The following is a 15769-nucleotide window of genomic DNA, read 5'->3' on the forward strand; positions in this document are numbered from 1 at the left end:
AAATGCAGAAAGGGAAAGGTAGATGAGCTGGGCAGTTCTTCCAGGCACAATTCCCCTTCTCTGCTACTCCATATGGTATGGCCATCTGAGGTCCCCTGCTCTGGCTTGCTTCATGGACCACAAAGGAAGAGAAGGTTAGCCCTGAGTACTCTTTCTATCCGTTAGTCCCCAGAAATAACTTCTGCTCATCCTTGTGAGGCAGTGCTCTCCGCAGCATATAAAATGAAACACAGTAGAAAATACAGGTTAAAATTGATTTATCACAACACACATGGAATAGGCTTCTTTCATAATTCAGATTTGTCATCGACCCTGGATTTGTGAACTTTAGAGGTTAATAAATATGCATTTTTAATGTTGCTGGGCTTTTTATATTAAAAAACACAAAGTAAATTTACTATGAACGTCCTATGATGAAATTATTTGTTGTTTTTTTAAAAAGATGTGGGCAGAAAAATATGAATATACTGGAATAGTTAGTTTGAGATCATGATGGCATTAGAATGAAATAGCCTCTGCATGAAAAAGTAAATCTGCAATGGTTCGCCAAAAGCAATTGGGGTAGTAAATCAATTAATAGACATTTTATCATCACAAAAAGAGCAGCAGGGATGGGAAAGAGGGCCTGGTTGATTCACCAAAGTGAGTTCTCCCCCCTCTGCTAAAGGTCCTGGTGAAAGAAGTCTCATATAAATATACATAAATATTCAACACACCAATTTGAAGAATCTTCAAGTTTATTATTAAAATCATTTTATGGCACTTAACAACAGAAATAATCATACGGCTTTGCAACCAGAAGGTTCAAAGCCTAGATTTTCTTGAGATATTTTCTACACTGAAAGCCCTTTTATTATTTACACATTTTCTTAAAGAGCTTTTGTCAACTATTTTGTCCTTCTGTATTGCAATAATTTTGGTTGTAATTTATCTAACCTCATCTTACTCCTATTTTATTTTACATTCTTTACATAAAATTATAGTTTCAGTGTACTAATCAAGTAAATAATTGTGACAGTTAGGTAATAATGGAACATAAATACTATCCACAGCAGCTTTATTTTACATGTTGTCATGATTTTCTTTACAAATATTGAATAATTTACATGGCATTATCAAAAGTATTACAATTTATAAAAGAAAAATTATGAACTAAAAATCAGACATCTCATGTGCCACAGTGTGAGACAAAATCAAAAAGCATAACATTGCAGCACCATTTAATATGTAATAAAAAATTATCCCACCGTATACCAAAATATTTTACGACATTATACTATTTCCAAGGATGGCTCATGAGAAAAATATATAAACAAAACAAAAAGTTGAAGTAAGACGACTACTTAAAAAAAAAAAGAGTTTTGGTGTGCAGTTTCCGTTTCAAAAACCCTAAAGAAAATCAAGTATTTTACTAGGTAATGCACATGCAATTCTCATTCAACAAAAGATGTAACAATGTCAAAAACACATAAGGTATGTTATAAGAAAATAAGTCTTGTGTTTAAGTCATCAAACATTAAGGAATAAAATACTGTGCTGTGTCAAAGGTCCCTTAGCAACCTCTGATGTAATGTTTGATGTAAAACTGCAGCAAATCTATAAATCAGATCCTGCAGATCGTATTACTGTGAGTGAAATGAATGTCCATAGCAAACAAATGAATACACAGAATGCTTCAAAGTGACTTTTCTCCAAACTTTTCAATTCCTTAAAAGAGAGTAACATACTCAGTCTTACATTAGTACACTGAAAAATGACACCACCTCATACCATAAAACTGAACGGATGCAATCTGGGGATACATACATATATATCTCTGCACATACAAACAGATTTTACCGACATAGTCCTAGGCTTTGGTTACATAAAGTGCAGTTCAGCCCTGTGAATTTTACCGTTGTACTGTGTACATAACTATATTTTACAGCTCAGTCTCCCTGCAAATCTTTAAATACATGTTCTACGGTTTTGCTAATAAGAAGCTGTTGCTTAAAACAAGATTGTGTAACATTTAAATCCTGTGTACCTTGGGCTGAACAAGATGTTCACTACCAGATCCGGGGATGTCATCAAACTGTTGCAAAGCAGCAGTGGGGAAGCACAATTTACAATGGAGAAATGTCTGAGAGCAAAGAGCCAATTAATCCTTCTGCCTATCACTTTCCCTTTGCAACATGCCCTCATGTTCCCCAGTCAGGTCCCAGGCGCTCATTTGCTTTGTTACAGGAGAAAATGGGAGGCCACAAGAAAGAAGTGTTGGGCCAAGGAAGGATTAAAAACTCCCATCAAACACTTTTCTACTGTCAATCGTGTCCTTCCCCGGCTGCTTTTGCAGCAAAGCATGTTCAGTGATAGTCGAGTTTCCCAAATCCAGGTCTGCCATGGAACATCTAATTTGGCCCTCATTGCCACAGAAATATATGCATTTTATTTATAAGCTGCTAGGAACTGCATAGCTTCCAAAGTACAGTAACTGCATGAGTAAGTCACATTTTATTCCATCACATTAGTATATAGCTTTTGCTAGCAAAAGTGAATTCAGATCTTATCGCATCTGTGACCGTGATTTCCTCCCCCCACCCCCACCGCACAAGAGGATGACTCCCACCCCTGTCACACAAAGCTGTATGGTTGGTTGCATGACACATCAAACAGTAGCATGCCACCCAAAAACAATAGCTTGGAGAAAACTGGCTGGAAACATGGCATGTCTATATGAAACCACCATGTCTTTAACCTCATACCTTTTGCTGTATAAAATTTTCAAGTTTTATGATAATGCATGCTGTACACTCCATCACTCTCATAGCAACTTCAGAAGTGAACCTGTCATTTGGAATCTGCGGAAAAGGAAGGAGGTCTGGATAGCGAGTTTTTAAGCTATCGACTCCATATGCTTCCAGTGTGTGGACATCGTTTGTAAGGCCTTCAAGCTGTTGGCTATATTCCTCAATCTTTTGTGCCAGTGCAGTAGGTTTCACATCTTTATCAGACTTGCCCCTTACGGCATAATCGGCAGCAATCAAAGCAAGCTTGGTAGACAAGTAACATTTAAAGCAAACCCATTCGTTGGCATTTTTATGAAGGTCATTTCTTGCTGCTGAAAAGTTTGCTCTAGCTTGCCGTAACCACCTACGAGCCTCAACAGGATTTCCAACTGACTTGAACGTAGGTGGCATAAAAAACCGCTGGGAATATGAAGGACCTGTAGAAGATGGACATTTCTCTTTAGACTGTTGTCTTTCAGATTTGTGACTCGTTGCTTCCTGGTTCCATGAAGTATAAAACCTTTGAAATGAAAATTTGTCTGATTGAAATCGAGAAGCTGATGATGAAAATGTTCTTCTGGATGCCCTATCTGCATTTTGGTCAATAAAAGCCTGCTTTTCCAATCTGTTGATCTCATTTTGTAAATGCTTGAAAACTTCGTTGGCAATATCAAGGTTCTCTGCATTTTTGTCTGGATGCCACTTAAGATACAGCCTTCTTATGATCTTTTTCCTTTCAGATTCTGGAAGCTTCCAAGCTTGTTCCATCACAGATGTAACTTCCCTCAAAATCTCTGATAAAGAATTTGCTTTGGCCTTTTTGGGAGAATGATGTTTAGATGAAGAGGAGGAGGAGGAGGTGGAGGATTTGTGGCTCTCTCTTCCGGGAAAATGAGGAGGAATTGTTCTTGGCCCATGCGGTAGAAATTCCGTGGGACTTGTTGGGGTAGATGGTGCACTGCCCCTGCTCTGAGAACTTTCATCAGGCCTTGAGAACTTGTACAAATCAAGAGAGCTCACGATCTTGTACTCGCTGTATCCAATGTCAATCTGATAAATCTTGCCCAGGAAACTGGAATTTTCATCATCTTCCCTTTCTACTTCTTGCACAATGATAGCATATGTATAGGTGGGATGGTACGACCCATAGATATCACCGCCTTCAGCATCGACAAGATAGCCAACGTATTCACCAGGATAGAAAACATTCATTGGATCCATAAGAAGAGTATAGTGGATTTCAGTTGGTATAGGAGTGCCAGGCATAGGTAGTTCAAGCTTTGATGGTTCTGAAGAGTCATACTTCACACCTAAACTGTCAAGCTTCTCACTAATTCTATAAATATCATTGCAACCCAACATAGCAATTAAATAGGATGTATCAGAAATCAGATTATCAGTTGCAGATTTCAGGGTCATTGCTAATGCTAGAAGGAAATTGATGTCTTTGCTATCGGAGTGCTGTATATAGAGCAATATTACTGCATTTCCATATCTCTTTAAAAAGGCGAATGTTTCACTTCTGCTGTGAGGAATAGGAGCAAAACCTTTTACTCTCAGTGTTGTTTGCAACTTCTCAAAACAAGAAACTTTCAAGCCTTCTCTCAAGGTTTTGCAAAGTTTTATGGCTTTCTCTTCATTGGCTAAGAATGCATTGTCATTTTCGTGTTTCATAATTCTAATTAGTCCCGTGATGAACTGTTCAGAAGACAGCAGTAACTGGAGCCTGCCTTGGAGAGAACAAAGTGCTCCAAACTGACAAATTTTGGGTGACTCTTCATCCAACTGCTCCTCAAGGATACTGCTGAGGAGACGGGGTCGCAGCTTCTGGGGAAACAGCATTATCAGTTTGGTGTGAAAACCATGGTCTTTTCCTAAGTAACACTGGCTAAGATCAACAAGCATTTGAACACCAATGTTTCCTTGTATTCTACTTTTGTAATGTGGTGCATCATCAAAAACTAAGATGCTTGATTTCACCAATCTACCATCTTGGCTTGGAAGATAAAGAGCCAGATCTCGCACATTTTCAAGCTCATTTCTAACCTTCACAGAATCATTTTGAAGGCTTTTAAACAGGCCAGAAACAACTCGTTTAACAGTACGCATTTCATTAGGATCAAGCTGTTTTCCTTCAGAGTTCTTGAATATGCGACTCAGAACCTCAACATACTGCTTTGTTGAAATAACATCTTCAGTGCCTAAGTGTTTAAATAGTTGGTGGAAGGTGCCAAGTTCTAATGGAAGTTTGTACAAGTAAGGTTTGAAGTCAGATTCATACTCAAGATTTATTACGACTTCCTCAGGCTTCAACAGCTTCCAACCTTCTTCAACCATTACAAAAGCAACCCCCCGAAGCTGAAACCGGAATTCTCTTTTGTCTGTACTAAGAAATTCATAGATGCTCCTTAGGACTTTAACCCTTGTTTTTACCATATCTTCATCCAAAGTTGTTATATTACATATATTTCTGCAGTTATTTATAACTTTGTCTAGAGGCGGGTCCAAGTTCACATTAAGCATAGTCAAAACCTGCTCAAGTTGTTCCTGTGGACCAAGACTGCTTCCTTCTTGTTCTTTGATACTTAAAGGCGTAGCTTTTTCTGGAAGGATAGGACACGAAGTCCAAAGGAGCTGCAAAACATCACTCTGTTTGAATTTTGGGTTTACTTGGGCTCCACTGAACTTTATAAGAGGGAGTGTTCCATTAACCTCTTGATACTGTGGATGGAATCTTACAATTTCTGCCGGAGCACGTTCTGGACACAAGAATGCTATTAAAGACAATTCTTTAAGGAAGTTTCCAGATAGCAAATCAGTTCTTTCTTGAAATATGTGATGAAGGAGGACATCCACTGTATTCTGCAGTGTATCCTTAGTCCAGTTTTCAGTGTTGGCTCTCATACTGATCTCTTTAGCAAACTGCAGTAACTGCTGCTGGGAAATTACATATTTTAGTCCCATATTTCGGAGAAATGCTACCCATGATGCAAGGAATGCAGCACGGTTTTTTGGTTTTGTGAGCTGCTCCAGTTTCTTAAAGAAGTCTTGGGGTATGAACAGCTTTTCGGGAAGCATAACTTCAAAAACTCTTACGGTCCTATCATAAAAATGTTTTGCAGGTTTTAATCTATTGCACGCATCATGAATTATCAAAAAGCTCTCTAGCTTCTCAAACAGCTGTTCCTTTATTTCTAAAGATTCTTCAATGCTAGAGAGCCTGTTCTTTAAGTAAATCAGATGTTCTAATTTTGCATCATAAGACAGACTTTCAATCTTTGGTAAAAGATGCTTCAAATAAACTTCAAGGTCATCTACTGGAACACACCCAAGTACAGTGTACAGGTCTTTTAAATGGATTTTCTCTTCCAGAAAGGCAGCTGAAGATGATTGTGTCCATCTATCCACCTCAACAGAGGGGATAGTTCTTGTGAGTACATAACATGCTCCACATTTTGAAATGCTGATGTATCGTCCACTGATAGATTTGTAGCACGGAAGCGACCTCAAAATTTTAATGTCGTCCTCAGATGTCAAATGACTTAGGTTGCAGTTGAAGTACATCAGGAGGGCCTCAAAATCATTCTCGGCTAATTTTTCAGTCTTAAATGTTGATGTCTGAACCATGTAATGTATGGCTTTTAAAATGCTTGAAGGGTTGTCTATATTTGCTGTGTGTCCTGACAAAAGGGGCACTAGAGCATTGTCCTTGGAGCAAATTTTGTTCAAAGCAAGTTGAATACAACCAGTTTTCATCAAAGCATGAAAAACTTTATCAGTCTGAGAATTTGGGAACAGAGCTATATGCATAAGACTGAGCGGAAGCAGGACATCGCAATCTGGTACAACAAGCTGATTAGAGGATACGGTAAATTTTGTACCTGGAAGCAATGCCCAGTCCTTCAAAGTATCAACAACAGCATCAAATGTTGGTTTTGCATCTTCCTGGTCATCTTTCACATTTACAGATTCACCAATAAAATGCCACGTGTTCTTCAGCCATGATTCACTTGCAAAATTCTCCTTCCATCTCACACAACCTCTGGTTTTGTATTCTCTTGGCAAGACAGAAGGCAACAAATCAGCAAAGCTGGTAATATCAAAGACTTTTGCTACATTGCATTTCAGTAAAATATTGCTGTACCGCAAGTACAGTGTGTTCATAAACAGATCTTTACGAGACGGAATCAGTTCATGATAGGTAGTTAAGAATTTTGGGCGCTTTGAATCAAAAATTTGCAGTACACTATCAAGTGTAATGAGCAGAGGTAATCCTTCAATGAGGATTTCATTTTCTTCTGTGTCTTTAAAACAGTAGTCAACAAGAAGTTTTAAACTGTGGAAAAGCTTTAAATTTGTCTGCTGAAGTCGACAAGGCAGCTTTCCAATGTGGCAATTAGAATCCGGAGAGGAAAATGTCATCAAAAATGATCGGACATCAGCTGAAGTCACATAGCTCACTGGAATATCTGCATCCACAAGACAGTGATAAAGATTTGCAGTTTCATCACAGCTATAGATCAAGTTGAAGCCAATTTCTAAGAGGAGATGTTTGAGTCTATACACATTTTCTGCTACTGTTTTGCGTGTTGTAATGTTGTACTCTACATTTTTGAGGTGTTGCAACTCATCTTGTAACAAATTGTCAAAGAATGGCCTAGCTTTGCTTGAGGTAGACATATTAACCCATGTAATGATAATTGCAGAATGCAAATCAGAGCCATCGACATTTGGAGCTCGCACAACAGGTAGGAGACGTTTGGATTCCTCATGAATGCAGCTGTAAACTGCTTTCACTAAGCAATACCAATCAGGCTGCAGGTCAAGTCTGTTAACGGGGAAGAAGGACAGAAACTTTTTCAAAGTGTCTTTCACTGTATGCATAGATGTGTTGTGTAGCACAGACACTGTTGGATCGGTACCTTGAAAGTAACGTTTCTTCAGCTGAATCAAAAGTTCTACATAGGCCGGTGCAATCAATGCTGTCATTAAACTATTATTCCAGTCACTTCGTACTCCAACTCCGTTATCATCACGCCACAGATTTCGCCTGGCAGAATCCAGGGCAAAGTGTCCATTCACATGAAATGGTAACCCAGTTTCTAAGGACAGGGGTAAGAAACAAAATGCCCTATGAGGTTTTTTGTAGTTGTGAGTAATACATGCAGCAACTCCCCCTCGGGGGAAGAGAGTAATGTCCTCATTCTTATGAGCTGATACAACACTCTTGGATACCTTTTCAATGTTGGAAAAACCTGACCTGTTGCAAATTAACCAGGCTGTGAGGTTACCTTCAGAGTCTTCAGTATCCATAGTGTAAGTGATTTGTTGCACAGGTATCTTGCTAAGCTCTTTCTTCTTAGTGACACTGTCAATTACAGAAGCATGGAATTGCTTTCGTTTCAGTCTATCGCCATCAGTTACTTTTCCTGTTACAGAATATAACACATTAAGTGCTCCTGTTGTTTTCTCTATTTCACAAATAGAAATTTTTTCCATGTGGTTCAAAAACATCAAGAGTTCTGCTCCATCTGTACGCAGCTTATCTAGAAGATTTTGCACCATTCTGTCTGAGCACGGCACTGGGGAGATTTCGGACGTTTTTGCCATTTCTGTATTGCGAAGTGGAAATCTAAACATTGTGCAGTTTTCTAGTTTAAAGTGATCTCCTAAATAGAGATCCAAGACATCTGAGAACTGTGTTCTGAAATCGGCATCCAGGTCCCTAAACATGCGTCCTGGACTAATTGATGTTGCACCTGGTGCATATCTGGCATGAGGATCAAAGATACAAAGAATATCATTACCAGAAATGAAAGAAGGACAGTCAGTTATGTGATACACGGAATTGAAGCCTATACCATACTGGCCAGTTTTACATGGATTGCCTTCTTTAGTGCCTTTTCCAAGATTCTGAATTCCTCTAATGTCATCTTCAGTAAAAGGCTGATTGTTGAAGACGCACAGTGCAGGCCCTTGAAGTGGAGACCATTTTTCATCAAATATTCTATCAACTGGATGTTGTCTAGGATCAAACACAAAGCAAACTTCTGTAGCTTTTGCATCATCTGCGTTCTGAAGGAGCTCTTTCAGCATTTCTTTTTCTGATGGATATGCATTAAGAATACTTTTAATTCTGCTTGTCAGTTTTTCTTTCTGCCCAAATTCAGTCCCAAGGGTAGTAAAACAAATGTTTGATGCATACCTTTCTAAGGCTTTATGTCGCTTGGGTACTGCTCCAAGCTTTACTGCTACTTCTCTAGGGATGTCGGCATGACAGTACTTTACAGTTGTATCTTTCACTTTGATCCAAGGGCAGTCATTGTAACACAAAGTATTAGCATGTAGAAGGGCAAGCTGAGTATCCGGTAACAATATCTCGCCATACTGTTTTTCACAAAATTCTTGCTTCTTTTCTCTGATGAGGCCCCATATTCCTTCACTGATGATTCTCCTAGAAAGCTGGAAATTTTCTTCAGTCAGTGGTTTAGTTCCTCTTTCCTCATTGATTAACTCAAGAACCAGAGCAAAATCTTCTACTGTAAAAGCATGACGCACGCCTACGCTTTCAAATAGCTCACGAAAGCTGTTTCTGTATTTATTAGCCAGTTGATGGAGATATGGCGCTGCCTCAAAGTTAAGATGAAAAGACACCTTTGTGGGGTCAACATAGCCATTTTCAACAAGAATGAAACTGCAGTTTTTCAGCTCTTCAATTATGATTGCTTTTGTTGCTCCATTTTGTAGCAGGGCATCATGGAGATATTTATAGCAAGCATTGGTGATGTTTTCTTGGTACAAGGTAATTCCATCAAAGGACTTTGCAACTTCTTTCAGCTGGTTTATAACCATAGTAACAGTTGGTTTCTTAAGCAAGCCTAAAAAATCTTTGACTGCCAGAGAAATGTTCCCACAACCTTTAAAGGAATGGGAATTTTCATTCAGGATTGGTTTTAACAGACAAACTATATCTTGATAATCAGCAGTGAAAAGGTCCATCGCTGAAAACATTGTCTCAGGGCCAAAATCAGTACCCTTCCAGTGCAAAGAGAAGCCTGCTGGTTTTGTGAGAAATGGCAGAAATGGTATTGTTTGGAACTTTGCAGCCAATTCTTTAGCTCTAGGATCTCTGCATTTAATTTTTTCATCTATGAGACTTAACAGAATACTGCTTCTAAGACAAGCTGAAGCATGATCAGTCTTGTTGATTTCTGCTACAGATTCGGCACGTTCAACCAAGTCTTCCCAACAAATATCGTCTTTAGCCATACCTAGCTGAACTAATTTGACCAAAATCACGGGGTTAAGGTAATCTTGACTGGTGCCATAGGGAAATCTTCCATCTTCTTTATCGTACAACTTTGCAACTCGACCTTCAGGATGGATCAGTCTTGAAGGTTCCACCAGAGGGTGCTCAGTCAAAGAACAGGGAATACATGGTGTAACACAGAGAATTTCTGAGAACTCACTAACCTTTTCACTCAGAACATAGTGCATTAAAGGATCACGAAGCTCTGCCTCAATCTCTTGGATATTTGGGAAAAAGACTTCAGAAAAGAATTGCCTCTCTGAAAAAGTATTATCTAGTAACACCTGTTTACACCCTGCTTCTTCAAAGCCTGCTTTGACCCAAGATGGAAGGTCTACAGCACAGAGATTTTTTGAGCCAGTTTTTTTAAGGTACTTTAGAAAAATATTAAAAGCTGCAGGTCCTATGTCTGGACGTTTCAAGAGTGAATCATCTAAGAATCTCACATTCTTCATAGACACCCAAGATGAACCATCAGAGAACACTCTGATCCCTTCTTTGCCTTTTGTGTGAGCTATTTCTTCATAAAACCCCTGACATATGACCGAAAAATCATCATGCACTAAGTCAGGATCAGGCCATACTGCATAGTAATTGTAGTCATTTAGCTCCCCACAAACTGCCATGTTGCGTAGAACCACAAGAGCTTCTAAGTAAGCTTTTACTATAACATGCCGCATAAATACTGTGTTCCACCTTCCTTTTGTGTCAGTTTTCCATATCTCTTTTCTGTTTGATGTAACAGCAAAAGAGCCATTAATGTGAACAGGCAGACCTGTTTTGATTCGAAGAGGTAAATAGCAGAACACTTCTCCTAAGTTGCTACAATTGGGTTTCACAGTCCATTTGTGATCCTGTGCTTCAGATAGCATAACCCCAACTGATCCACATGGGACAAGTCCTAGCCTTCTTCCACTTTCCTGTAATGAGAATTTTAAGGCCTCCCCAGTATCCATGCAAGAACATATAAGCCATGTTGTAGAGTCTACTGTTTTTTGTGGCAGTTCATCAGCAGGCCTTTTTGTCTGTCCAGATTTAGCCATTTCAAAGAAAGAAACTGTGTCATCTTCTGGGCCTCTAAAAACTGGAGAATGCAAGTCAGCAATCCGTCTGAACACATGATGAAATTCTTCCACTGTTATCTGTAATATGCACGATGACTTGGGTGATTCCGTAGGAAGCTTTTTTGTGCTACTGTTGCAAGTTTTCATGAGTTTGGCAGCTTCCTTGAGAACACTGGTAACAGGGGAAGTTATTGCTTTGGACAAACACAGATTTTTTTTAATAGTCACAGTCTCTTGAGCTACACCAGGGTTGGTCTCCTCGGACTTCAAATACTTCAAAACCATGGAGTTTACACACTGAGTAAAAATTATCAGTCTATGTCCACAAATGCTAAACTCATCCACGAGAGAATAGATGTCTGCAGTATTGTAGCAAGTACTGCTGACTTCACTCACTTTAGCCTCCTGTTGTGTTCTAAAAGAAAGCCTGAAAAGTGTCCCTTTGTAACTGTAAGGAGCCTCCACCGTCAACGGGAGCTGACAACCAAACACACCAATAAATGGCTTGAACTGATTAGGAAACTTTCTAAGTCTTTTCTGTTGCTTACTCCAATTAATCTTGATCCCAGGATTAGACTTGTCCCTTATATGTTTACTGAGATGATTGATGTTGGGATCAAACATAATCATAAACTCTCTGCTCATGATGATCGGAATATCCGTGATATGGTACACAGAATTAAACCCCAAGCCAAATTTTCCAACTTTGTCAACTTCTGCTCTTTTAAGAGACTCACCCAATCGAGTTATATTTAGAAAGTCAGAGTCAGAAAATTCAGAATTGTTGAAAGACCAGAGAGCTGGCCCATGACAAGCTGCCATTCCTGGATCCAAAAGATTTTCTCTTATGTCATTATTTCTCCTCATGTCAATCAAAAAATTGCACTCCGTTGCATTAGCGTCGTCTGCATTTTGAAGCAGCTCTTTGAAGATATCGGATACAGAAGGGTATTCTTCCAAAATGTTTTTAATTCTTACAGTGAGTGGTTCCCTTTGACCCGACTGCTCAAATCCCATGTTTTCTGGATTTATCAACCTGGTACTAAGACATGGCACATTCAACCATTCTGCAGTTTTCATGGGTATATCTTCATGAACCAAAATTATTGGCTCAACAGCATCATCTAGCAAATCATTTAAGTCTTCAACCTTGATATCACAGTAGCAGCATTCATGGATTGGTTTCATTGTAAGCTTGTAAGGTTTTTTGCTACAATATACAGGAACAGGTGTATTTAAACTAGCTGGAATTTGACAGCTGTACAGCCACCTTATAATATTCAACATAATAGAAAGATTTTGCTTGCTCTCTTCTTCTGTAAGAGATTGTTCACTTTTGAGGTATATTTTCTGAATGACCATGGAAACATGGTCTGGTGTCAGCTGCTCAATTGACCCACAGCATTTGAACAACTGGTGGAATTTAGCCATTGTTTTTGGCACATTATGTAGATACGGCTGAAGATCAAGATCATGTGCTGACTTTATCACTGCTTGAGAAAACGAACAAAAGGTTTTACCAGTCCAGACCCAGGGAAATTTCAAGGCTTTAAATGATTCTTTTCCTTCATCTAAGTGATCATTCATGAAGCCATAAATCTCAAGCAAAATGTGCTGAAATTGATAATAATCTTCATCACTAAATTTTTTAGAACTGTGCCAGTCTACGACTACTTTGAAATGTTTTAACACTGATTTTATGTTAGGTTTGATTGAGATCCCCAGTGCTTTTTCAACATTTGGTCGGACACCTTCCACAAGAGGAACAGAGGAACCTACTAAGGTGGCCTGAGATAAGTCACACATTTCAGGTGGCGAGCACAAATTGCAATGATCACCTTTCCAAATTAAGGAACTTGGGTAATTTGGAGGTCTTTCCTTGCATGCTGGAATCCATTTGATTTTTTTCAACATTGCTTTTGTTTCAGGTGTATGAAGTAATGGATAATTTTTGTTCAAAATCGTTAACAAAGTTCTGGCTTTCCTTCTAAGTGCATCTTGATTTGTACTAGCACAGTCCTTCAAGCTTTCAATTTTTTGAGATACGCTCAAAATGTCTTTCTCTTCCAAGTTGCTTTCACTTTTTAGGCCTATTAATCTCAAAGAATGAAGAGTATCAGCAGATGTTTTAAAAACATGAGGGGGAAAGCAATGTTCCTCCTCCCCATAGAACATATTTTGTAGTACTTCTACTTCGGGATCAAAAAGTTCACTAGCTGACACCATTTTCCCTTCAGAAATTTGAATGAATTTTAGTGGCGTCAGCCAATCCAGCACTTCTGCATTTTCATTTTTTAGGAAAGTTAGATTTTCCAGAATCCATAGCATAACTTTTGTTGCTTCATCGTTACAATAAAAGTCACTCTGAATATCTTTTAAAATAAACTTCATGCAATCTGTGCTCTTTAGCTGGTCTGCTTTTAGTATGTTTACTAAACGAATGGTAGCTTCGTCACTGCTGTCAACTAGTGAAACAGAGAGTTTTATATCAGGTGGAAGTTTGGCAGTGTGATGCAGTACCTTACAGCCTTTCAATGCAGTAAAAGTAATTTCTTCATCAAGTGATTGTTTAATTCTCCTAAATATGATTAGCTCATTAATTATTGATTTTTCTTTTTCCGTAGTATCAGTTAAACTAGCAAGGAAGTTTCTAAGGGCATTTTTGTATGATACAGGGAATGATGCAACCTTATTGGTCAATTTCTGTATGGAAAGTTTTTCCACTATTTGCAAAACTACACTTGGCAATGGGGCATGTATATATTTTTTTAAAAGTGGATGTTGTATAGATGAGTCTAGTTTCTTAAGCACAATCCCACCAAGTTGTTCAATGATGTCGGGTAAAAATTCTGGAAGCTGAGTTTCAGATCCATCTTCTAGAATAATTGGTGATGGAGTCCTTAATCTAATAAGTTCCATGACTTCTTCATCCCCATCTAGTACTGTTTTTGGGATAAGTGGCATGTCATCAAACATTGACAAATCTTCAGAGAAATGTATATACAGGTTCTTCCATACCATTTTAAGCCACAAAACAGATGGGTGCTTTTTATCTTCAGAAAGTGGAAACCATTGTACCACGATGTCTTTACCAGGCCATAAAGAATTTGTAACTTCCTTGATGAGCCGTGCAAATCGTTCAGGGTTGAGAAGCTGCAGCTGAGTGCATGCTCTTCCTGAAATAAAAAATAAAAGGTATTAAACTGAGTGACATTTAGTTAGATTTTTGTTAAAACCATAAATTGCCAGTGAAAAAGAAAAGGGCACCAGTTATTTTAGAGTTGTTCTCTAATAGATCTTCTGCTTGCTAGGAAACTGTCACACTTGGCCTTGCTGAAGGCTTGCTATGATCCACAAAGGGCCATGGGATAGTGTGCAAAGTATTTTAACAACAAGCCAAGACTTCTTCTGATCAAAAAGGTTAGTTGCTCTTTTGAGGCACACCTTTACTACAGCCATGGAAAGAGGCAGCTGCTGGTACTTACCCTGACACCCTACCGACTAATTACATTATCTTCGGATGGCAGACAATAGGACAAGTAGTCTACCACTTCATCATTGTTTCCTTTCTTAGCACACAGCATGTGTGGTACTGTTCTCCATTAGTCCTGCACACTGGCGCAGTTCACGTCTAACGTTAAGCCAAACCATGGCTTAGCAGGAATGAGCAAGCATGGACTTCTGAAGTAAGGATTACGGCTGCTGCACTCCTAAATCTGTACAGAGCAGCCATTTAACCCAATGTGTTAAGCCAGAAAAAAGGGTGGTGTTACTTGAACCATATTTTAAAGGCTTGTTTCCCATCCACCAGGCTCAGGTTGGCTCAGCCAACAGAAACCCCACTACTATAGTTGGGATCTGGTATAATTATACTGTCCTTTCAATGATCACTATAAGTAAAACTTGTATTTAATATTCCACAACACTCTGTGTTCTTGTGTATAGCAGTGGATCTGCTTCTATTTGTCTCTGAAATACTTCTCTAAGCATTCCCATCACCATTTACCAATATGACTTTGCTTTTTTACACTGCCTGCACATATGGTAGAAATCAAATTAATTCCAGACAAATCCAGCATTTTCCCTCTCTTGATTTACTGGTCATTTTACTTTTTGATAAAGTCTAGTACCATTGAGTTGCCATTTTAAAATAGTTTTCTTTATAGATCACAGCAACTGAGAAACTGGAGCCCTTTTGAAACAGAAATTGCCACAGCTCTCTTGGATGTCACTATTTATATATTTATTTTATTTCAGCATACAATTGTTAACTGTGTTCTTATTTTTTTTTAACAATCATTCAATAGATCTTTGAGAAACACCCTGATTTATTTGATTTTTAGCACTGTTTCAAATTTATTCCAACCCATGCTGATTTCCTGGTGAAAATTAAAAAGAAAAAAGACACCAGTGCTATTTGCTCTGTTAGGAAAAACCTTACTTGTACACAGACTGTACACAAAAGGTTGTCCTTAATGGGGCAAAACACAGCTGGGGTGGGGCACTTTTCATTGGGAAAATGCTACAAGGGAAAATGATTTTTTAAAACGCTTCCCAACACAGTGGTACCAATCCATATTAGATCCCCTGCTATTTGAAAAACCTAAAAAGTTAGTTCAATCACAGAA

General features: G+C 38.6%; 1 protein-coding gene across 5 annotated transcripts in view; it reads right to left on the reverse strand.

The window, feature by feature from the left end:
* Positions 1–719: 719 nt before the first annotated feature.
* The window catches only part of SACS (sacsin molecular chaperone), a 55909-nt gene continuing 40859 nt past the window's right edge, over positions 720–15769 (reverse strand). For all 5 annotated transcript variants that reach the window (XM_083435936.1, XM_083435937.1, XM_083435935.1 and 2 more), the window contains one exon: positions 720–14317. In XM_083435936.1, the coding sequence (XP_083292062.1) occupies positions 2739–14317 (11579 nt within the window). In that variant the 3' untranslated portion in view covers positions 720–2738. The remainder of the gene's footprint in view (positions 14318–15769) is intronic.

The sequence above is a fragment of the Podarcis tiliguerta genome (genome assembly GCF_965153285.1).
Source record: "Podarcis tiliguerta genome assembly, chromosome: 4".
Lineage (NCBI taxonomy): Eukaryota > Metazoa > Chordata > Lepidosauria > Squamata > Lacertidae > Podarcis > Podarcis tiliguerta.